At 37.9% G+C, this 23,175-nt stretch overlaps 2 protein-coding genes across 7 annotated transcripts; both read right to left on the bottom strand.

Moving 5' to 3' along the window:
* Positions 1-167: 167 nt before the first annotated feature.
* Positions 168-10,163, bottom strand: LOC131772010 (fibropellin-1). 3 transcript variants are annotated; one of them, XM_059087921.2, is made up of 19 exons: positions 9,737-10,163; positions 9,123-9,218; positions 8,640-8,750; positions 8,406-8,516; positions 7,868-7,978; positions 7,230-7,337; positions 7,001-7,135; positions 6,634-6,804; positions 6,090-6,185; positions 5,564-5,680; positions 4,779-4,892; positions 4,318-4,440; positions 3,410-3,553; positions 2,612-2,722; positions 2,249-2,362; positions 1,192-1,317; positions 869-967; positions 624-710; positions 168-300 (listed from the first exon to the last, which is right to left on the bottom strand). In XM_059087921.2, exons 1-19 carry the CDS (start codon positions 10,098-10,100, stop codon positions 287-289), a joined length of 2,352 nt encoding a protein of 783 aa, XP_058943904.2. In that variant the 5' UTR covers positions 10,101-10,163; the 3' UTR covers positions 168-286. The 3 variants fall into 3 exon arrangements, with proteins under 3 accessions (XP_058943904.2, XP_058943905.2, XP_058943903.2); XM_059087922.2 differs by lacking the exon at positions 168-300 and having other exon boundaries at positions 580-710; positions 4,833-4,892; XM_059087920.2 differs by lacking the exon at positions 168-300 and having other exon boundaries at positions 580-710.
* Positions 10,164-11,481: 1,318 nt separating this feature from the next.
* Positions 11,482-22,748, bottom strand: LOC131772041 (fibropellin-1). 4 transcript variants are annotated; one of them, XM_066167692.1, is made up of 20 exons: positions 22,263-22,748; positions 21,465-21,563; positions 21,230-21,340; positions 20,615-20,731; positions 20,129-20,242; positions 19,585-19,695; positions 18,991-19,098; positions 18,489-18,641; positions 17,940-18,035; positions 17,398-17,514; positions 17,143-17,259; positions 16,293-16,403; positions 15,947-16,072; positions 15,727-15,849; positions 15,038-15,151; positions 14,280-14,399; positions 13,818-13,916; positions 13,342-13,446; positions 12,862-13,054; positions 11,482-11,692 (listed from the first exon to the last, which is right to left on the bottom strand). In XM_066167692.1, the coding sequence occupies exons 1-19, from the start codon at positions 22,681-22,683 to the stop codon at positions 12,894-12,896; spliced, it is 2,523 nt and encodes an 840-aa protein (XP_066023789.1). In that variant the 5' UTR covers positions 22,684-22,748; the 3' UTR covers positions 11,482-11,692; positions 12,862-12,893. The 4 variants fall into 4 exon arrangements, with proteins under 4 accessions (XP_066023789.1, XP_066023791.1, XP_058943936.2 ...); XM_066167694.1 differs by lacking the exon at positions 12,862-13,054; XM_059087953.2 differs by lacking the exon at positions 12,862-13,054 and having other exon boundaries at positions 11,482-12,465.
* Positions 22,749-23,175: the final 427 nt, after the last annotated feature.

The raw sequence follows: 23,175 nt of genomic DNA on the forward strand, positions 1-23,175 counted from the left end.
TGCTGCATACAAAGAAAAAAAAAAGATGCCGCCATGGAAGCCAAACCTGGTCCAAGTTATCGGTAATGTGGCCCGTGTGTATGCCATTAGATTACCTACAAATGATTTTTTTTCTCTCTCTTTTTCTGTTTTTTCTTTGTTTGTTTGTTTCAATGGATTTGCTTATTTTTTGAAATCATATATTACAGTTAAGTTTCGTCATCATAACTGCGTCATGTTAGTAATCTCTGAGGTTTCAAACATTCAATAGAATAATTTCCAAAACTGAATACGTTATGAAGCGTCTCTAACGCCCGCTATCTGCAATTGGAAAGAATGGGACAAAAAAATTGATTAGTATAAAAAGAAGTCAAGCCCCAGTCAGTTGAAAGGAACCAACTTCCTATTGGTTCAGAGAAATGGGGTAATGAATTTCGTATGCCCATCTAAACGAAATGAAATAGTAATGATAGGATTATTTTGTCAAGAGCCAGAATATTTTGCCAAGTAGGAAAACTAAAGTTTTCCCTAAGAAAAAAACACGAGTGCATAAACTCGAGCCATTAAACGATAAAGAAAAAACACTGTATACGATGCAACTCAAAGTAGCAAGGATATTCCAGTGGCATGAATATTGCCTTTACCTTGACAAATGAACCCTGGAATACAAACACAGACTCCCTGGGCACAATGATGATGAACAGGACAGATGCCACATTCTTTTTCCTTATCTGCTTATGTAATACAAGACAACAAAATAAGTATTAGCCTGATAAGTTGTCTACAACTGTCGCATATTTAAAAGTATCATTGATATTAGATTCTTTACTAAACTCTATCTGAAATAAAGTACTTGAAACTGCAACTCGATCGTTACAGGTAAACTGACCTTTCTCGCAAACGTATCCAGTTCCAACGTATCCTTCTCTACATCGACAACGTCCATATACACATTCTGCCTCCTCGTGACAATTAGCGCACTTGTCAACTGAGCAAGAGTAATAATTTTCATGAACAATTGTCTTTGGGCATAGCCTTCAGACATAGGCAGCCTTAAAATTCACATCATTTTTTTCAGCAACCATCAATTGCCATATTTTGGAGAGTAAAAAAATTGAAGAACTCTCCTCCCTTTAAATCTCGGTTGCACATTTTTTCCTTGATCTGAGAGATCAATCGGGACCTATTCATATTTCAAAAAGTGGCTATTACCTCCACAATGTGGTCCTGTGTACTGTGGTGTGCAGATACAATCGTATCCATTTGGACGCTCTACACAAGTGCCTCCATGTAGGCAAGTGACATTTATACAACGCTTTTCTGTTGGTGTCACTGGGGCTGTAAATGCAAAAGAGACGCAGAATCTCTCACTGTAAGGTATTATTTTTATTTGCCCTACGTTAAATAGCATAAGGGGAGTGGAATGGACATTCTCTCCTAATCTATAATTGCCAAACAAGGCATCACGTTATTTGTGACTCAATTAATTAATTAGTGTATAATACCAATTTCATGGCTGGAATGCAGTTCAATCCGTACGTACATGTGTATTTATATATGGAGATATATTTAATCGACCACTTCCCCAATAGGGCTTTTTAGGGCCTAAACGAACGAGGGAATAAATGAGGAAATAAATGGATGAATGAATGTATACACAGTGTTTAAAAATCCCAAAAGACAGTGGGCAGACCAGTTGACTATATACATGCAAGGTGCAGCCAAGGTGTTAAACTCGGGGCAACTGGAAGAAAATCCAGCGAGCAGTTGTGTAGAGGACTGAAACCCGGGACCACTAGATCACAAGCCAACTGCCCTCGCCACTCAGCCACATTGCGCACACAAGGCAGTGTAGGCACGTAAGGAAAAAGGAATATTACAACAATTAGGTTTTTTTTTTTATCACCGCTGAGTTAAGGGTATTGTTTGCAATCCTTAAAAACTCACGTCATCTAAATGTGAGCTACTTCAATTCATTTCGATGGCTAAACATTTACTAAGAGAAATATCTCTGTTGCGACTGGAAGTTGACTTTTTGTTTAGTTTTTATTTATTTTTTATTTTGTTTGCACGAATTGTGTCCCATTGCATTAGTGACTTTTATGTCACGTGATTTACGCGACCTCGTGGTCGAAAAATGTAAAAATGAATGGTTCTATTCTGGAAAACAGTCGTTAATTTTGTGGTTGAAACGATTTATACGACAATCTCCCTGCATATTCTGTTTGGATTAACAACTGAAAGCTTAACTATTAAATGACTAACATACCTGAACAGTCAGGACCTTGGTAACCAGGGGGACAAGTACATTGGTATTGTTTTGTTGCAATGTCAACACAGGTAGCACCATTCTTACACGGTTGCTCACATATACAGGAAGTGCCTAGAGGAAAAGATTGAGTAGACGTCTGAGTTGATAATGTAGGGTCACTCTATTGACGCAGCTTCGAAGTGATTTCAATGAGACGTTATTATTTATCAAGAAAGATATGAAATATGACTTGAAACCCTCTTTGCTAGCCGTATATATCTCATTGGTATAAAATAATCGCGTTAACCTAGGCCAAGTAACTATTTGTCGTAGCCTGCTAAAAACATGAAGATCATTGCTGTTGGTAACAGTAGGACTTACATTCACAGAAAGTTCCGTAATATGGAGGAGGGCATTCACATATGAATCCATATAAAGTAGTCACGCATGTTCCTCCGTTCTTGCATGGTTCACTAAAGCAAAGGCTTTGGCCTGAATTTCAAGAACAAAAGCTTTCAGTAAGTCTTGTTTCTTGTTTGTTTTTTTTTTTTTTAATCTTTATGCATACACGTATATATTTGTATTTACGATATTTAGACAAGCTGGCCCAGTTCGGCTCCAAGCTAGTTTAAATGGTGACCCGCATAAAAAATTGATGAGGCCAGAATAGTGAGTGAATATCCACCAATTCCATCTACACTTCGGTGAATCATTATTTCAGTGTATAACACACAGAAACCCAAAAAAGTCAGTTTATTTCAGTCAGTATACCGAAAAAATGGTTGAGAATGAAATTACGCGCGATTTTGTTTCTTCGGATGCGTTGAGGTAAATATTAATTGCTAAACTTGCAATTACACTTAGGATTTACTACGTAGATACCATACTAACAAAATTTTTCTTTCTCATTCTTGCTACTCATCACGTACTCGTTTACCTACTATTCAAAATTTTGACTGCGCAATCATAATTGCAGCTCTTCGCCTATCAATTTACAATCACTCACGTTCTTAACAAAGCCTACAAATTTTGCAGGGCTCTGCCGAGGAATCTCGCAGAATCTATGATGTTATGCACATCAAAGCTTTACTTTACCAAGTAACCCAAAGTAACGATTGCGCAGACATGATTTTGTTTGCTAAATTTAAAGGATTAAAACTTAACATTCTTGTAACCTACGGTCAAGAACGCAGCCGCCGTCCGTAAATGTGACTTTAGGAACACCAGAAACAAGTGGACAAAAACATTCCCCAATTGCGTCGCATTCAGAGTCAATTACCTCTTTCCCATCTGGTCGTGGTTTGGCCTTAGGGCAGTCGCAGTCTGTAAGAAAGAACATTTATTAAACAATCAAACACAGACTGCTGTCTATATGTCATTTCTTAAATTTTTTTTAGTTTTGTTTCGTATAATTGACTTGGTAAAATAGAGAATCCTTAGGGAATCAATGATGGATGTCATCTCAACGTAGGGTTGAGCCAATATAGAACCAGGAAGTACAGTCATGGAATTTTCTTATCCGAACCCACTTGAAATCGGATGATAAGAAGTTGTTGTATAGCAAGGTAGCCCTGAGGTAAATCCGAGCGTTCTGATTGGTTCATACTTTGTTTGGATTTTGCCATACGGAACGTTTCCACGAAAAGGGTCATAAGCCCTGTATTTATTTTCTCGAAAGCCGGTAAATTCAAAATAAACAGGTTTGGTCTGGGTGCCTTATAATAAACTACTAACCTCACTTGTGCGAGCCGTACAGGCGAGTGTTAACCCTCGTCCGTTTTTGTACGGAACTCGCTGCGCTCGGTCCGTACTGCCATGCGTTCGGGCCAATATTCCCCAGTATGGCCCTAGCGCTTGGTCAGTAGGAAGGTATTATTTTTTATTAACTTTAGATCATTATGCAATTCCTAGGCGTGTTGCACGTACTCCGTAGCGTAAGGTGCTCTAATTAATTTTATGATATGCAGTATGCGCCGAAGTGGTCGTGAAAAGGAAAGTTCTGCATTATTTCTGGTATTACGGTGTTAATTTACTTGATCATTTTTTTACGCGTGTGCTTGAAGAAATAATGACAAAACCTTACTCACTGGCGCAATCCTTTCCAGAGAATTTACCGACGCAGTCGCAAATGTAGTCATCTTTCTCTGGCAAAGACCTACACGTACCACCATTTTTGCAAGGATTTGGAATACATCGATTAACAGCGGTCTCTGAAAAGAAGCAAGCTAACGTTATACCGAGCTTTGTTAAATTATAGTATAATTAAAGTTATATATAATATCCCAAAATGGAACGCTCGTTGATTTCCAAAAATAAACCACAACATAAGCAACTAAAACTTTCAGTCACAATTTTCAATAAGCACCCATAATTACGAGAAGAAAATGAATTGATTCTATGGATTTATGCTCCACAAATGTGCACACGAGCATTCATACTCTTCTAGGTGGGGTGCCTGGAGTAAATGACTTTGCAAATAGATAGACGAGAGGTACACTTTAGTTCATAGCATAAATTTACCGAGTCATTGGATATCATTTCTACTTACCATTACAGTCAGGTTGAATGTAAGGCGGTTTGCAAATACAGATACGTTCCTCACCCTTTGGGATACATTCTCCTCCATTAAAGCATGGCCGTAACAAACATGGTTCACAAATATCTGTTGAAAAGTAAATCTCTTTTTAAACCCAATGCCTTCCCTGGATCAATATCAGTATCTGGGCAACTGCCCACCTACCCCTCCCTAACCCAACAACAGTCAATTAATGACAAGTTAGGGTTAATGTTGGGTTAGGGGAGGGGTAGGTGGGCAGTTTTCCAGATACTGATATTGATTCCCTTTCCTCTAGAATAAATTAATTTGCACCTATCCTATTCATGCAAATTGAGTAGTTAAGCAATAGAACATTTCCAAAGTGATGGTTGAAGGTAAAAGACATCCGGTATTTAATTGCACAGGGAAAGTAAGCGAACACCTAACAAAGGATCCTCTATATACCAATAAAAAGGTTCGTCATAACTCCCTTATTTTTTTTCGTCGATTTCAATTATATTTTTCTCTTTATAAAATTCAGTTGACGGAATTTTGATTGCCAAGTAAACGTGCTACAACCTAGCCGTATATAATGACCGGGATCAGCGAAGCAGCATCCTATCTTAACATTTTTATTAAAATGACTTCTTAAAATGACTTTTTCACGAAACAAATGTAAACTGCCTCAAAGAAGTACCAACAATTCAAGGAACCATGATTAATTTGCCACTTCTCGAGTTTAGACTTGACTTGAATACTTCTTGTCTTATTTCTCTCTTCAAGAAAAATTAAGGTACCTTTGCAATGAAGACCACAATATCCTGGGACACATTCACAGTCGTAACTGCCGTCCTGTCGTTCAGAGCACGTTCCCTGATTAAGGCAGGGATTGGGATGACACCTATTTGTTGGCTCTGCAAGAAATTTAACATAGTTATCGTTATCTATCAAATCATTTACTCGAATCTACAATTTTATTTGTGACTGGAAAGTTCCATTATGGTGTGAACCGTGGTTTCTGGGCAATGTTTGAAGGATAGTACACGTAATTAAAAATAAACCCATTCTGATTCCATTTTATGAAATGGAAGGAACTTACAGGGTCACCTCAGTTATTTTTTCATCTCCTCCATTTTCCATTTCAAAATGTTTTCGTGTTTGCTTTAGCTTGAGGTATTTTCCAATGTAGAATAAAGCGCACGAAATATGTAGTATGCACTGCCATGACAGAAATAAGCTGACCCAGGCCCTCACGACTTCCGAACCAAATACACCTTGTCAGTTTACTACATGCGAAGATAGCTTTTTCCATGTCTCACTTACTTTTACAATAATTTCCGTTTCCAACGTAGCCACGCTTGCAAACACAATGATGGTCAATACATTCAGCCAAACGATGACACAACGAACAAACATCAGCTGAAACGATAATTTGAGTGATTTTAGAACAAAAAAAAATTATTAATCATTTTCCAGATTTTTCTTTTATAGACATGATTTATTGGATTCATCTCTATCTTTTTCTTTCTTTAATTGAAAGAGAATGCTCACTCTTTTTTTAATGGGACCGTGGCGACTTCGAAACTGATATTTAGTAAAAATGCTCTCGTTGCAACTCGTTAAAAGACTGAAAGAAAAAACAAATGGATAAAAAGCAAAGGATAAAAGAAAATGATGATGTTTTTTTTTTGTTTTTTGCAATTTCTCAACTGCAATCACCACGAAATTTTCAGAAATATAACGAAAGGGGATTCTCTAACCAACAAGAAGCTCATTATCAAAGGTTTCGAGTTGGCAACGCTCTAGAACGGGTCGACATGATTATTACAAGTACCGCAGTGAATGAATTAACTTTCTGTGGACTTACTTTCGCACCTGGATCCCTTAAAACCAGGAGGACACTGGCAATGGAAGTGCAAGTGTGTCCAAGGGAGCGTTACGTCATAAACAGGTTGCTCCTCGTTTTCCTCTTTGGAAGTGAAGGCATCCACGCAAGTCCCACCGTTTAGGCAAGGTTGACGAATGCACGGATGAGGAACTTAAGATAAGAAGCGGTAAATAGAGCACTTCATTAAAATATTGTTAGACGAATAACCTGAAAATGCTTTGATACGTAGTGACAACAGGCCGTGATAACATGCGTTAAACAGAGCACTTCACTCAAATGTTGTTAAACGAATAACCTAAAATGCTTTAATACACAGTGCTATCTTTTTCTTTTTATCTATACTTACTATGACAAATATGCCCTCGATACCATTCCGGACATATGCAGCGATAATTCCATCTCTTGTTCCTGGACCCCGATGGATGGTCTACTACTTTGCAAGTGCCTTTGTGCAGGCATGGATTTGGTCGACACACGTGATCTTAGGAAGAAAGGATGTGTATCAAATTAGCATGTTTTTTCCTTTGAGATATAAGGTATAGTATATGATCACTGTAACAGAAAAAAATTCTTACCAATGCAGTATTTTCCTACGTATCCATTTGGACAAAGACAAGGGGCCAAAGGATTTTCTACGCATATCCCTCCATTATGACAAGGATTCATGAAGCAGATATATCTCTCTGAGAAACAAATAATACAAGATCGATACTGATGAATTTCTAAGGCAGGAAAGCAGCAGAGAACCAAGTGATAAAGTTGTTGACTGCAAGCCAAGGTAGACAAATCAAAAGTGTATAATTAAAACACATCGAAGTGTTTCATAGTGGGTAAAATGGTATTTGACCGCTTTACGGCTTGCACAGATTGAACTGGACATGCAGAGCGACCATACGCTTCTTTTAAATATCTCTTAAGTCCATGCGGCCGTGAACTCCAATGCCGTCGATACAATAGGCATACAAACGCCTAAAATCCTTTGGAAATTTTATTAACCTCGTTTATATTAAACGAACTGACCGTTCTGGTTGATGAGATTGCTTCAAAGAATATCTAAAATAAACTAAAAACATGTTTCTTGAGCTGTCCATGTCTGGTAGTTTGCTTCAATTTGGGTTTAATCTTTATCCCGTAATGAGTAAGCTAGAAAACGCCATTTTGCAATATTTAGCTATCACTGAGCTACAGTTACGCGTTCATAGCGCTCACTTACCATGACAGTAAGTTCCATGATATTGCGGTTGACACAGACAGCGTGGGGAACCATTTATGGTTTCACAGCTTGCGCCATGTTGGCAAGGGTTAGGCCAACAAGCATCAGTATCTATTCCGATAAAACATTGTCTAAATTTGAGAATTTATCATGTTCATTCAGCTTTCATAGACTTAAAACTAAGCTTTTCTTCAACGGTTTACTTTTCAAAAAGAAGCTTGCCTGAGAATGTTTGATTTCAGCCAAACATAATTTTGTTTGACTCATCCAGAGAAATGTATTGGCGTACAGCTAAAATGGTGTGCGACCTCGTTTGTATCTAGTACAATGCTTTGCATATTAAACGGAAGGAACCGATTGAAATCTTTATAATCGGAATATCTTGCACCCAATCCATCATCAATGCGTGCTAACACAATGTGTGGTGACCAACGAATTCAAACATGCTTCTAGTTTTTCAAGACGTGTATCTTCAACTAAATTTCAAATGAAACCCCTGCAAAAATCTAGTGTGAATGGTCAAGGTTTTTCCTCTTACCTTTACAGTTATCGCCCTTGTAACCGTCTTGACACACGCATTTATAGCCTTGAAGAGTCTCAACGCATGTACCTCCATGTTCACAAGGGTTAGGGGAGCAAAAGGCTCTGTCTGAAACAATTGCCATATTGTGAGGAATCAACAAAACCTCATTTGGGTTGAAAACAAAACGCAAGAATTTGTATATAACACATTAAAAATTGCCATTATTCTCATTAATTAATTGATTCTTACCTTCACAGTCATTGCCAGTGAAACCAGCAAGGCATGTGCATTTATAACCATTGCTAATCTCTAGGCACTTTCCTCCATTCTTGCATGGTTCAGAAAAACAGTGCTGTTGTACTTAAGAAAATGAATAAAATCAGAATCAAGACATTATTAAATAACAAAAAGTTACAGCTTGAAACAATGTTGGTCTAGGTCAGAGTGTTAATCAGCCATTAAACGCAATGTCAAGTAATATGGTCAATAATATTTTCTTAAGATTCACACCTACACGAGAACTCAAACAGTTATCACGGTACTTGAACTAAGTATTTGCCTGTTTGACTTAGTGTGTCTGTTGGTGAGTTAACGATACGAAAGTTACTGACTCTCTCCTTGACTGCACGAAAGTGTCAACGATTCACAGTTCTAATTTCACTACGCCAATGTCCAACTTGTTAGCATTGATTATCTCTAAACATGCCGTCCTTCTTTTTAGGGAAAACCTACTTTCACAAGTGGATCCAACGTACTGAGGTGGGCAAATACAGCGATAATTTCCTGATTCTTCTCCCGAAAGTACTCCGCCATTTTTGCAAGGATTTTCTGAAAAGATAACAAGCTATACATGATCGCGTTTAAAGAATTTTTGGAATGGTTAGGTGCATTTGAAACTTTGCAAGACAAAAAGGTTGAATAAATATCCACGAGATTTATTCTATGAACCAGTTGCTTAACAAAACAATGGGATATTGAATGAAAGAGATTGCACTTACTCGATCAAAAAGCATACAAAGTACATGTTTGAAAAACGAGAGCCTGATTCAATCTCATCTGACTCTGAACCGGTTTTGTGCGAGATGTATGAAGACAGTACATTTTAAGTTTGCACTTCGTTCAAAGTACAAACTAAGGGTCTCAACACAAATTTCAATCCTAAAGTAAGTGGTCCTATTGAGTCCTTTTGTTCTTCTTTAATTTTCCGTCTTTTATCTAAATATTGAATTGTTTTCATGTTCTACACAAAGAGGCGTCAGGCTTTCAATTATTTCTTTATCTATGAACATTAACCCAAAGTGTTTTGAAATTGGTTTCAAAAATCTAATATGAGAAAACAAACTCACTGTCATGAATGTGCACATGTAAAATGTGTTCAGCAGTTTCCTTCTTGACTGGAACAGCAACCGGGTAATCTTTGATATGCTCGATGTGAATTGGTAACGGAGCTTCGGAGAAGTGTGGTCCTTCGTAACTAGAAATTAAAGGGTCGAGAAGATTCTTTCGTGTTCCTTTCACCGCTACACCTGTTTCCTTAGACTTCTTGGACAGGTTCGGAGACCTCGAGGATTTAAGTCTTCTTGGAGTACTGTTTCCAACTTTGTCTGTGCTATGCTTGCGAGATACTTTCTCAGCTGTAAATTTTCCGTAGCTTAAAGAGGGTAAACAAATGAGACAAAGCACAGCCAACTGTTGGGCCGAACAACGCATTTTGACTCCCTTTTGAAGATTGCCAAATTGAAAGTCCACTGTTTTCGTGAAGTTATTAGTTGAAAGTCATTTGGTTCATGATTTATTGATGCTAATTCCTTGCTTCAGAACCTCCTTTCATGAAGACAGCAATCGAGTGACCTGTTTCATAAACAATGCGAAACAAGACAAGAAAACCTTTTTTGGGACAGTCACCAGTTTAGTTTCCCAAACGGCTGGTTGTAAGTATTCCTTTTTTTCCGGGTCAAGTTAGCTTTTTCTTCCAAGATAAGAAGTTCCACAAATACCCTTCTTGTCCCGTTAAATCCTTAGAGAAAATATTGAAGAAAGATTCATTTAAATTCCTTCCAATTTGATGCACTCTTTCGAGGGGGGTAACATTTGTTGTTTCTTGGTAGAATAGATAGTTTAGACTTGTCTCCTTTCCTCTGCTCGACGGCATTTTGATATTCTTTAGCACGATAATTATTTCATTTATATACCGAGAACGGTGAAATAAATTTTAAAGAATAATTTCAGAAGGTTATCTTGATAATCTCAAGTTGATTAAGTGGAAAGAGAAAGATACTTTTAATATACATAGGAGACGCTGCCTTTCTAAATCATTTTTAACATGATCCTTTATTTAAAAAAAAATATTTTTTCGATTTTGCCATTTATTCTTTGAGTCTAATAGTTTTCTTAAGTCATAGCCTAAGGGCTAAAAGGCTTATACACTGGAGGAATATCATAGTCTATTCAAATTGGTAAGAAAACAGTTTTCGCAACAGGAATGAAAAAGAGTGATGTTCATTAAGAAAAAAAGGCAATTGCATAATTACAACGTATGCACTGGTCTCTCTCTCGTGATCTGACCCGCTGATAAGCGACACTAGACTAGTAAGCCTCTTTACTAATATATCGCCCGCATTTCAAAATGACGTTGCAGACCGGGTTTTGTTTGTTTATAACAGTTCTTGTTGAATGAGGACAGGTGGCGTGCTTTTGCTGTCGGGCTAGGCGTTATAACGCACCTTTTGGTTAAAATGACTCTGCTGGTGCTTTTATCAACCGCCCAATGACCATCCGTTTTGCATTTTTAGTGAGCACGGATTTGCTGCAGACTGACATTATTTCTTTTCTGTTCGTTTGGTCACCGTTACGTGTTTTAACAATACCACTAAGTTTCGAATTTACCGTAAGTTACTAACATTCAAACGTGGCCTCTATATTTGAAGTTAACATATATTTGAGGCCATGTATTTTTATTGAAATCCACGCCGACGATTCGACAGACGAAAAGATTCAAAGCCGAATTACAGTATCAACAATCCCACGCAATATAATCTCAAAGATGTCAACAAATAGTTCTTTATTAAAGAAGAGTTTATAATTTAGATGACACTCTTTGTTTGTTTGTTTCTTTTTTTCATTTACACTATTTACTAATTTCGAATTATATTTGACCAAGCTTTTTATCTATATTGTTGTGTGAATAATGAATTGTGCTATCAAAATAAATCTTTCGGTTAATTCCTTCTTATTTTCTATCACATCAGCTCGGAATTTACTTGATGCAATTTGTGTTGATTCTTCTTTCAGTCCTTTTTATCCTGAAAATCAATCACGTACAAAGGAAATAGTAAGAATATGAAATAGTAAAACGAAATTTTCAATCAAGAAAAATAGTTTCCTCGAATGCGACCATTCTTTTCAACATGTTAATAACCATACAGAGCCCTGTAATATGGTCTGTAATTCGACCTGTAATATGGTCTGTAATTCGACCTGTAATATGATGGGTAACGATAGTTTACAGGATAGTCAGAATACTGGGGATAATCCATGGAAGGCGGCCCATAAGATGTCGGAGAGGGTGGAGCAGCAGCAGATGGACTGCTGATTGGAGGTGGTGGACCGGGTGCCGGTGGAAGAGCAGGTGCGACCGGCGGTGGAGCCGCGGGAGGCTGGGGAACAGGTGGTGGTGCAGATGGTACTGGTGGAGGAACTGGGGGAGGAGAGGATGGTTGTGGTGGTGGGACAGGGGGAGGTGGGGATGGCTGCGGGAGAGGAACGGGAGGAGGTGGCGATGGTTGCGGTGGAGGAACAGGGGGAGGTGGGGATGGTTGCGGTGGAGGAACAGGGGGTGGTGGCGATGGTTGCGGTGGAGGAACAGGGGGAGGTGGGGATGGTTGCGGTGGTAGTGGAACTGGAGTTGTAGCAGGCGGCTGTGGGGATGGTACCGGAATTGGCGCTGAGGATGGTTGTGTCGGGTTAATTGTACTAGGAATTGGAGGAGTAGGTTCGACTTCCTCTCCTTCTTCTTCCTCCTCCTCCTCCTCTTCCTCTTCATTTTCACCGTTGTGTATTGCGTAAACTGTCACACCTGTACGTCACAGTTAAAAACAAAACAAAACAGAACAAACAAACAAAAAAAAAAGAGAGTAGATGTTGTGGCTACGTTTTTCATCGTCAGTGATAACCTTTCATGTGTTGTTAGTGTTTCAACGTGTCAAGGAGCCCTGTTGTGATGTGTGTGTTATGTATACCTATTCATTTTATGTTTTTATGTCGCAGTCCGTGTAACCTTCCTCCAATCACCTCCACCACTGCTTAGTAAAAGGGATAGCTGAGTTGTTGAGGGTTAAATGAGTTTGAGAAAGAGCAGAGCAGCCCCGAACAAACATTGATATCAGCCCCTCCTTTTCAACGGACATTAAGACGTAAAGCAAGCGCCCTTTGCAATATTTATATTATTAAATGTTAAGCATCTTAAACTTACAATTAGCAGATTGAGTCAGTCGTGCAGACTATTTAGTATTTCATTTTCCCATCAGTTTTACTTCGTTTGTATGGTGCATAGTACATTGCAGGGAGACCATACTGATGAGAAGACACTGGAGGGGCTGGAGGCGGCAGTATTGGTGATGGCACTGGTTGTATTGGAGGAGGTGGTGGGTGTGGAGGCAACGGAGCTGAAAGAACCTTTGGAATTACTCGAATTTGTGGAACTTAGTAAAATTTTTATTAAATCCAAAATGATACCGGTATGACGAATCTAGCAATCTAGTGAGCAAAGTAAAGATCTTTCTTAGGTAATTTCTAAGCTTTTTCACGTTCTAATTTCAAGCCATCACAAATAAAATCTATATCCCAAGCACTTTTTACTTTGGAGGTAGAAGAAATTAAGTAAATCCAAATGTTTACTTATTACTCTTTGATTAAGGAAGGTGAAAGCTCAGTCTGAAACCATATTTCTTACGTATGCAGGTGTTTCCTTGCATCTGATAGCCCGGTAGACATTGACAAGCTCCTTGTAAACACGTTGAATAGACTGGACATATTGTCGGGCAGCGCTTGTGACGAGCTATAAATCAAATTAAAATCAATGGTTTATTTTTAGCCTACTATTCAATCTTAACTGCTTTATCAAATGAAGTCAACGACGTCACTTGCACCTTTCAGACGGTTATATAAACCGGGAAATATATTGGTAGAATTTCAACTCTTAGTCTGCAATGAGTTGAACCTAATCCCTATTTTCACCATAAAGTGTTCCTACACTGTACCATCTTTACAGTATGCGGATTTAGTCTTGAGAAACAGGTAAGTTAATTGCAAAAATGGAAGGAAAACGTACTGTAGACTGTTTGGATGGTTAAAATAACTTAAACTGGCGAGTAAATACTGGATCGTGCAGGTTGTTAGCATTGAATTAAAATTTGACTTTTATCTTGCCTTTTACACATTGATACCCTGTTCCTATGTAACCAGGCATACACTTGCAACGGCCTCTGACGCACAAGGCGTGCACATCACACTTGGCGCACTTATCAACTGTAAAATGAAGCAGCAAAAACATTATAAAGTGCTCAATTTACTATTTTTATATTTTGAACATGGCATTTTGAGCTTAAAACTATCTTAACTGCTGACAAAGACGAGATTCTCTCGCAAGGATACCAGAGATTGTTCTAAGTTTATGTGGCAAAGAGCCACTCCTATATGAGTATATCAATTATTTCTGTAGGTCATTATTTGGCAAGTAAGCCCCGGAACTTCGTCCAGTTTCAAAAGGGTTAAACTGTCCCTCTTTTTAAATGTCCACAAATTAAGGTAAAATTAGCGTGTATAACAACTGGTGAAGCTTAGCACCTTCAGAAGACAAAAAAAAGGGGACAAACAGTTTCGGTTTCGTACCTTCACAATGGGCCCCTGTATATTGCTCATCGCAGTGACAGTCATATCCTCCGACAACCTGAACACAACTACCGCTGTTTAAGCAGGGATTAGGGTGACAGTAGTCCTTGGGCTTGATAGCTGTTACAAAGTCGGTGAGACAAACGTGTGAGATGTACAAGAAAGAAAGCACTACTTTAAAGTCCATTTGATGGGTAAAAATATGACATCAGACCATAACACCTGTCGAGTTTTAAGAACGAGATTTTATTTAGCTGTTTGCTTCCCATAATACCTGTCAACAACCGGTTAGGTACTCCATGAAACACTCAGTACTTAAGGCTATCATTGGGTCGAAGCCTTTGGGTGTCAAAAATATCTTTGAATATTTTGCATTGTCGTCAACCTGTGACGAGTTTTTTAATTCAAAAGGGAGAGTGTTTCTGAAACCCAAAGAATGCTTGTCATCACCAGTTTAAAGTATACAAAAAAATTGAACGTTTTTTAAGAGCCCACTCATTAATCTACTCTTTCGAAAACTGCCTTTAAATGTGCTTAAAATAGTCTGCGAAGGCTGCCATCTTAATTAATCCAACAGAAAACATGCTTGCAAGAACTTAGGCTTCGACAGGATTCAAAGCCGTGCCTTCCTGACTGCAATCGCGCCTGAGTCATTTCAAGCGCATCTTGCTTTAAATTTCTCACAGATTTTTAGCTGCAAATCGAAATTAAGTGGTGATATAGGTAAAAGGACAAGCAAACAAACAAAAAAACAGTACGTGTTGTTTTTTCACATCTTAGTCCAGTGTAGCCAGGCTGACAAATACAGGTTGGCGTATTCCCAACAGGTTTGCAGATTCCACCATTCAGACAATAACCAGGTGAGCAAATCGCTGTCGAAAAGAACAGAAAAAAAAAAGAAAAAGATTGATCAGACTCATTTTTAGGAGCTCAAGTAAATCTCTTTAATGTACTTGTTCATTGAGATAGGCTCAATCCTTCTCGCAAGGGTAAAGTTAGTAGCTTTATATATGTCTGACTGATTCACATCTTGGTCATTTCCACAATTTCGTTTCCTTGCCGACTCATTTTTGTTTGGTTTTTTTCCCAATCCACTGTATGATAGCCCAAAAGGCCGCTATTTGCTTAAACTTGAAATTGCTGCGTTATCCAAAAACATGTGCTCAAGGTTTTAATTTAGACAAAGGTCGTTTATACCCAGTTTTCTAATATGTATATCATATCGTGAAAGTTTAAGACATTTTGACTGGCGTCCAGGCTTTTCCAGCGCTCATGAAGTCAATTCCCCTTTCTCTGTTCTGTCCTTCGTTGTTATTTCTTTTTCGTGTGAGACGAGGTGATGGGAAACGAAACATTTTATGCACATACCTCGGGTGAAGATGAGACATTTACGTCGTTTGTTGTTATAACTGCTTTTAAAGTGGATAGTTATGGCATAATTTCTCACCCTTTTCACAATTGGTTCCTGTGTATCCCTCTGGACAGTGACATTTGTATGCTGTGTTACTATTAATATCCTCACAAGTTCCTCCATTCTGACAGGGGTTGGATAGGCAGGGATTATTTGTTCCTGTGCGAGTTGAAAGAGTTGAGTATGATTTTCCACTTAAGTAAAAGAAAAATTACATTTGACAGCCATGATAAACAGAAAATGTTTCATTACTTACTTCCTTTAGCACATCCGCCGTCTCTTAGATCCAACCCATCTTCACAGTAGCAATCACCTTCGGCGTCACATTTCTGTGCGAAAAGAGGAGGATTTGCCGAGGGGTTTCCTTTTGGACATCCACATTCTTAAAACCAAACAAAAATCTTAGAATTCGTAGCATAAAAAAGGAATTTAGTATCGATGGTACTCGTGGAGACAATCAGCAAGTGATCATCACTTAAGATGATTTTGGAAATAATTAGAAGCCTAGTCTCTGGCCGCAGCAAAGTTTTCCTTTACAAAAATTACCTAAGACGTTGGATTTTTTTTAGCGCATAGAATTGAGCAGTATCACATTCTCTCACCTTGACAAGTTGGTCCAGTAAACTTGCCTTTACACTTGCAAACCACCTTTCCGTTTTCACTTTGACAAGTTCCTCCGTTCTGACACGGATCACTTTGGCACCCATCAATAGCTAAAAATATGTATCATAGATTTTTATGAACCAGTGAAAAAATAACTTAAGTGAACGGATTAATCAAAATCATTTCATGCAGGCCATTTCACCATTTGTCAGGTAAAACGAGAATTTATCGGAGCTTGTTTTGTCGTGACCACAAATGCATAAAAGCAGGCCAGAAGCACAATATTAGAAAACATATAAAGTGAGGTTCAAAAAGTGAGGAAAGCAAGGATGCAGGTTAACACTGCTGGGCTCGATTGTTCAGCTATACTTTCAAAGGGCAAGAAGCGTTTCTTGAATCTTAAGAAAGATTTGTTTAGAGAGTTCCCAAAACCACTAAGTTTGCAATTTGAAAGCTAGAGAAAACCACGAACCTTTCGAAAACTACAATAGCGATTAAATGCAACAATTCAGATGCTGAATTCATACCACATTGCTGAGCATCTTTAATCAATTGTCACGTGAACACGTTGATATTATGAATTTTTTACCAGATTCCGGAGGATATCTTATTAAAATCATGCTTATCAGTATCTCAGTCTAAGAAAATGTATACATACTCCAGTTCTTATCATAGACCTTGATATACATTTTTGTGATCAGTTTTGTGCATACACCAGTTGAGAAATGATAGAAATCAGGTGACACTTTACGGTTAAACATATCGCTTTTTTGACATACGCGGGCGTCCCTAAAATATTCAAATGTCACCCACACAAATTGGATTTGGCATGACAAAAGGTTTACTTACGAAGTTCGCAGTTTGTACCAGTGTATCCATTCTCGCAAACGCATTTGAAGCCGCCTTCTTGAGTTTGAATACATTTGCCATTATTTTTGCAAGGATTGGGGGTACAGGCATCCTTTTCTAAGGTATGATAAAATCAAGACAAAATGGCTGCTTATTAATCAAAAAGGACACCCGTTACACAGAAGTGTGATATAAGATATAAATGTGACAGGGAAAAAAATTCGCATATACATATAAAAGGAAGTATACAGTTACCTTCGCAGTGCTTGCCACTTGTTCCTGGAGGACATTCGCAGTCATATTCTCCAGCACCAAGCTCTTTGCATTTAGCTTCATTTTTACAAGGATTTGGATGACAAGGATGCGGAATTTCTGAATGAACAGAAAGAGACAGAAGAAACAAAGGAAGAAAAACGGTTCTGTAAAGTCTTAACATTGCGCTTCTTAGGCTACTTGTAATCCTTCATTTTAGCGTTGCGGCACGAGCGGTCCTTCGCCTACGAGGGTCTGAAGAGTGCAGGCTATGCATTCGTCTTATGGTTGTTTTCGTTGGCGTTTGAGTGTAATCATTCCTCCAGTAAATAGTAATTTTGTTTAGAAAAATGACGTGCTATTCCTTTGATATCGTGGATATCGTAAATGCGAATCCGACATTTATTTATGAAAAATAATGTTAGTGTAATGATTATCCACGAGTATGGTCGCCTAAAAATTGATTTTGTATAAAAATGAGGATGCTGATTCCAATCCTTTTAAAACAATGATAAAAAAAGATGCAATTGACTACGGAGACTTACTTTTGCAGGTAAAGCCATCGCCATAATATCCTTCGACGCAAAGACAAGTCTGATTTATACATTTTGCGTTTATGTCACAATGCTTACAGATGTCCACTGAAACAATTTGAAAAGTAGAGAAACACTTTAGATTTACCAAATTAAATTTCGATTTTCTTCAACTTAAGCTATCAAATTTTACGCTTTGATAGACTAATTCGCTCAGTTATGATTTTTCACTACATATCAATCTGTTTGTGGTGTGTTTTGTTTTATTTTATTTGGTTTTGTTTTTTTTTCATCTAACGGGGCATTCGACATATTCGGAATTGATCCAATTTTCGGTGCACTTTGACGGGTGATTGTAAGCGTTTCTAAGACAGCCATAGGCCTCTACTTTTTATGATTTCTAAGGGACGGTTATTGACCTTTGATAGATAAAAGCGTTACGGTACATTTCCCATACGCCTCTATATATAATTAACAATTTAATTAATTTCCTTGTAAATGTGTCTGTTTTTTCGGCCGGTGTAGATTCTTGGGTTCCTATGTCGTGTGACTGCCTCCTACCTTCACAGTTTGACCCAGTATAGCCCGAGCGACAAATACATAGGTAATGTAGGTGGCCGTGATTCCAATTTTCAGGATACGTGTTGTAACCGCTATAAGAGTCGATGCAGATACCGTCATTTAAACACGGTCGGGTATAACATGGATGAGGAACTGAAAAAAGTATTGAAAGAAGAACCGTTTCAAGAAGTGGGTAAAATTTTCATATCATCCGTGCGTTGCCAAAAACACTATCTGCGACAAAATTAAATACCACACGCTATTTACGTCACTATTTTTAGGGAACTTTTAAGAATAAAGTATAGAAAGGACTGCATTTTGCTATAACACCCTTTCCCACTGCACAATCAGAGAATAAAGTGGGATATTGTACTGGGATGGAGGGGTAAAACTGATCTGGTGCGAAGAAAAAGTAGGTTATCTTCATATCTAGAATTGTTTAGCAACTGGAAACGTTTAAGTGCGAGAAAAAAAAAAAATATATATATATATATCTACGTACTTTCACACTTATTTCCTTTAAACAGAGGAGGACAAAAACACTTGGAATGTCCAAAAGATACCCTGCAGTGACCACCATGCAAGCAAGGGTTGGGGTGACACACATGACCTGTCAATCATGAAAAGGGAAATCATTCCATAACTATTGCATGATGAATGTTAGTATCAATCTCCAAGCATTCTATCCCAAACGCTGCAGTCTGATTTGCCAAGTTACTAAGTATTCTTTATCATGATAAATGATAATTAAAGTTGGTAGCCTAACGTTGTGTAGTTTAAAACAGTACAAGATAGAGATGTGAGCCTGTTTTGTTGTTATGTATGGAAGGACAAGTAGATCTGAATAATAGACTAATTCGATCATTCGCTCTCGATTTCTGTACATGATAACTGATTCGGACTTCACCCTCGCCAGCCATCACGCCAGAAAAGTCTCCAGGCTATAAGCTAAGTCGTCCAGAAAAAATAAACAAAAAGGAAACCTCTTCTTTTCATTAAGTAAAAGCATAACCGTGGACATATTTCCTCGAGAGGCCAGGTTCAGATTCGGCTTATTGTTTGTTGTTATTATCTGTTTTATGGGGTGAAAACCTACTTTCACAGTTGCTTCCGGTGTATCCCAGTCTACAAGTGCAGTTATATCCAAACCCATCCTCGTGGCAGGTTCCGGCATTAAGACAAGGGTTGGTATAGCATTGCTTTGTTTCTATAAGAACAGAAAGACGTGGGGCATGAAAATGCTTCCTCTACGCCAAAAATCTGTAGAGTCGCTGTACCAAACATTTAAACAGTGAATCAAAGAAGTTGGTTTGATTAAAGAGGATCGATAACAATATTTTCATGGATGCAAAATGGTATATATATGCAAACATCTTGATGTTATATTCATACCCTAAAAATTTATGGATGAACAAACGTCATGATTATGAATTAATTTAATTACACCTGTGAGGCTATACAATCTAGTTTTAAGGTTTCAAGCCTATTTTACTTTAGAAGTCCAAAAATAAATTTCAATTCTTTTTTAAAGATCACTTAAAACCCGAAAAGGAATTTTGGCATAAGGTTTTTTGGATTTAAAATGCAGAAAATTTCAAACTTTTGCTTTGAATAATGAACTTTGCTATTATAAGCCTTACCTGTGCATAGAGTTCCTTTGAAAGATGGAGGACAAATACAGATGTAATTATCACCAGCAGTCTGCTGACAAGTTGCACCATTTTTGCAAGGATTTGGATCACACTTGTTTATGGCTGAGAAGAGAAGTCAATCAGAAAATTTATGCCCCAGGCCCACTCAAACAGATGTGCAATTTATAACCTCCATACCGCGAATTAGCTTGAAATTTATATTAGACAATTTTAAGTTAGTCTGTCTGTTCTATCGACCGCTAATTTGCTACTTAGTTAGTTAGTCAGTCAGTCTGTCAATTAGTCTGTTAATCAATTAGCTGGTTAGCAACTTAGTAAGCTAGTCAGTCCAATGGCATCATTTAATCATTTATTTAGCATGTTAGTTAGTTAACTAGTCACAATCTACGTTTTAGTCTTGTGACTGTAAAAGGATTTAACCGAAAGTACACTATGAGCGAACCACAGCAGTCATAGTTTCAAAGTGGTACTTACAGTCACAATGTATTCCTTTAAATCCTTCTTGACAGATACAGGAGAACTTTTCTTCAGAATCCGATCTAGTGCATACCCCCGAATTTTTACAAGGGTTTGGGTGACAAGGATTAGGCTCTGTAACATGAATCAAACGACAGGTAACCAGGGTGAAAAACAAAATGGTTCATTGAGTCGTTTATCAAGTGACTCATCAAAACTTAAAAGCCGATGACGAACTGAAAGCAAGCTCTATCTCCAGCGCAATACTTTTAGTTGTACTTGAAGTTTCCCTTAAGAGCCTCCAATATATTTTTATATCGAGGTGTGATGTTAAGGTTGTGTTAAGAAACTGCCTTTCACATTACGATGGTAAAGAGTAAGATCGACTATTTCAACAAAGTTTAGCCATTATTTAAGAACACCGCGCTTGACCATCTTCAAACTTTTAGTCACGTTTTTTTTCAAAACGTTACTTTGTCTTAATATAGCGAAGAATTCCTATGGCTAACAGTGAAAATAACTTCATGCACTGAAAAAAAAAACCCGTGGAGATATTTTGAGGTGTCAATGGTTATCTAGATGTTCGGCTTAAGTGATACTTCATTTCAGTATCAAGTTGAAGTGCTTTCATACCTTCACATACCACCCCGAGAAATCCATGAGGACAACTGCACTTAAATGCGCCAGAAATCTCAGTACATGTAGCTCCATTCTTACAAGGGCTTGAAGCGCAGTAATTTCTATCTAGAAGGAGACGGTTGGGAGAAAAACAGGAAAAAAAAGAGAGAAGATTTTCTAGTTTCTCAAACTGGTGATACTGTATAAGGAAAAACAAATATTTACCTTAAACAGACGTAAAACATTTTACCTTCACAGTTCTTGCCCCGAAATTCTTTTTGACAAATACAGAAGTATTCATGAGGTAGCTTTACGAAAATCCCTCCATTTTGGCACGGATTTAGGTGGTCTGCAGAAATAAGAAAATTACAATATTAATTTTAAGAATTACATCGAAGGAATTTCTGTTTCCGTCCGGCGTAGTAAGTTTGTTTTCCGCTTAATTTGCTGCTAAATGGAACATGGCAGACAGTAAAGGATTGCTTTTACTAGAATTATTCCACTTAGTTGCGATGTATTCACGTTCGTTATAACTAACTGAAATAATTGCATTTTAAGTTCTTGTTCTCTATTCACTCTTGAACTACCGCTGTGCTTTTCAACCAAAACTATAACCAAATGCGGGATTTGTTTCAGTAAATGATCTAGAAAGTCATCATTAAAACTTACACCTTGGGCTGTACGCCTAATTGAATGTGAAAACAGTAAATTTAATAGTTGAAACACCTTGAAACTGGTTGTAAGTTCAATAGTAACCAAAATGCGAAAAATAAATCACTCATCATTCGAGATATTATTTGAGCTCGAAGTCATCAAACACATTATTCAGTATTTATGGTATAAATTTGAAATTTCATCTTCAAGGAGGGATATCTACTGGCCTGGACTTAATCATCTCTACTTAAAAGATGACACCGAAACAGACGAATTTCGCGTGTAAAGGAACCTTCTCCGAACGAGCGAGTTTACCACCTGTTTACACCCAGTGAGAACTTTCACCTTCACCTCTTTTTCTTTACACAATGTTAAATAATCATTTTATACTTACATTTGGGGCGAAGATGAAGATGGGAGACGTGGACATGAGGCGCTACTGGGTATGGTACAGGATATGGCCTTGGGACGTACTGAACGGACACAACAGGGTACGGCTTTGGTACCAGGTGAATGTGATGATTTGCGAATGGCGGCGGTATTACATTCAAAGGGTGTGGGAAAAAATATCTTCGACTTCCACTCTCGTCTTTTACTGCCTTCGTTGATGTGGAATTTGCAATAATACTGTCCTCTTTAGCAGTAAAGCTGTCGTTATTTGCCCCTCCAACGTTGACTTTGTGGACTTTGCTTTCAACTTCATGGGCTTTGGTCTCCTTGAGGGTTACACTCTGCCGTTTACCAACAACAAGAAGGCTTGGATTGCAACAAAGGCGGAATAGTTGGTATACAGCTAGAAGTTTAAAGTAAAACATATTACATGTTATTTGTTCAGAGACGGCATCAACGAAGACAAATCATTCCATTGTTAAAAATACACTCTCCCGCTCGCCTAAACTAGTAAATTATTGATGGATCAACTGGTGCTCTGCTTCAGTGGCAGCGCTTGTAGATTTTCTTCAAATACGAACTATTGGAGAATAATATCATATATCTTGATCTGATAACAAAGACTAATTATTCGAATTAATGGAAAAATTCTCTGAAAAGGGAGAGCTGATGAACATGTTCAAGGTAATTAAACTATCAGGATTAAACGAGGAACAAATAAAAAACTAAACTGGTTTTTTGTGATACTTCAATCAATGGATTAAACTCACTGGTGCTGCGGCCATCACCAGAAATTAGTGGAAAAGATGTTTCCTTCTTCAATTAGTCATGTTTGTGAGAATCTAAACCTTAGTTTGCCATTAAGGTTAGCATGTGACTAAAAAAGTGTTTACAATGATTTAATGTTTAGGTTCCGC

This window comes from Pocillopora verrucosa, chromosome 5 (genome assembly GCF_036669915.1).
Source record: "Pocillopora verrucosa isolate sample1 chromosome 5, ASM3666991v2, whole genome shotgun sequence".
Lineage (NCBI taxonomy): Eukaryota > Metazoa > Cnidaria > Anthozoa > Scleractinia > Pocilloporidae > Pocillopora > Pocillopora verrucosa.

Excerpts from the sequence above, each read along its gene's own strand:
- LOC131772041 (XM_059087953.2), bottom strand. The coding sequence starts at position 22,683 with ATGTTTTACTTTAAACTTCTAGCTGTATACCAACTATTCCGCCTTTGT. Across the intron at positions 20,243-20,614 it reads TAAAGGAATACATTGTGACT|CCATAAACAAGTGTGATCCA; the intron begins GTAAGTACCACT and ends TTCTCTTCTCAG. Across the intron at positions 13,917-14,279 it reads TACAGGGGCCCATTGTGAAG|TTGATAAGTGCGCCAAGTGT; the intron begins GTACGAAACCGA and ends TTCATTTTACAG.
- LOC131772010 (XM_059087920.2), bottom strand. The coding sequence starts at position 10,100 with ATGCGTTGTTCGGCCCAACAGTTGGCTGTGCTTTGTCTCATTTGTTTA. Across the intron at positions 8,517-8,639 it reads CACTGGCAATGACTGTGAAG|ACAGAGCCTTTTGCTCCCCT; the intron begins GTAAGAATCAAT and ends CAATTGTTTCAG. Across the intron at positions 2,363-2,611 it reads TTACGGAACTTTCTGTGAAT|GCACTTCCTGTATATGTGAG; the intron begins GTAAGTCCTACT and ends CTTTTCCTCTAG.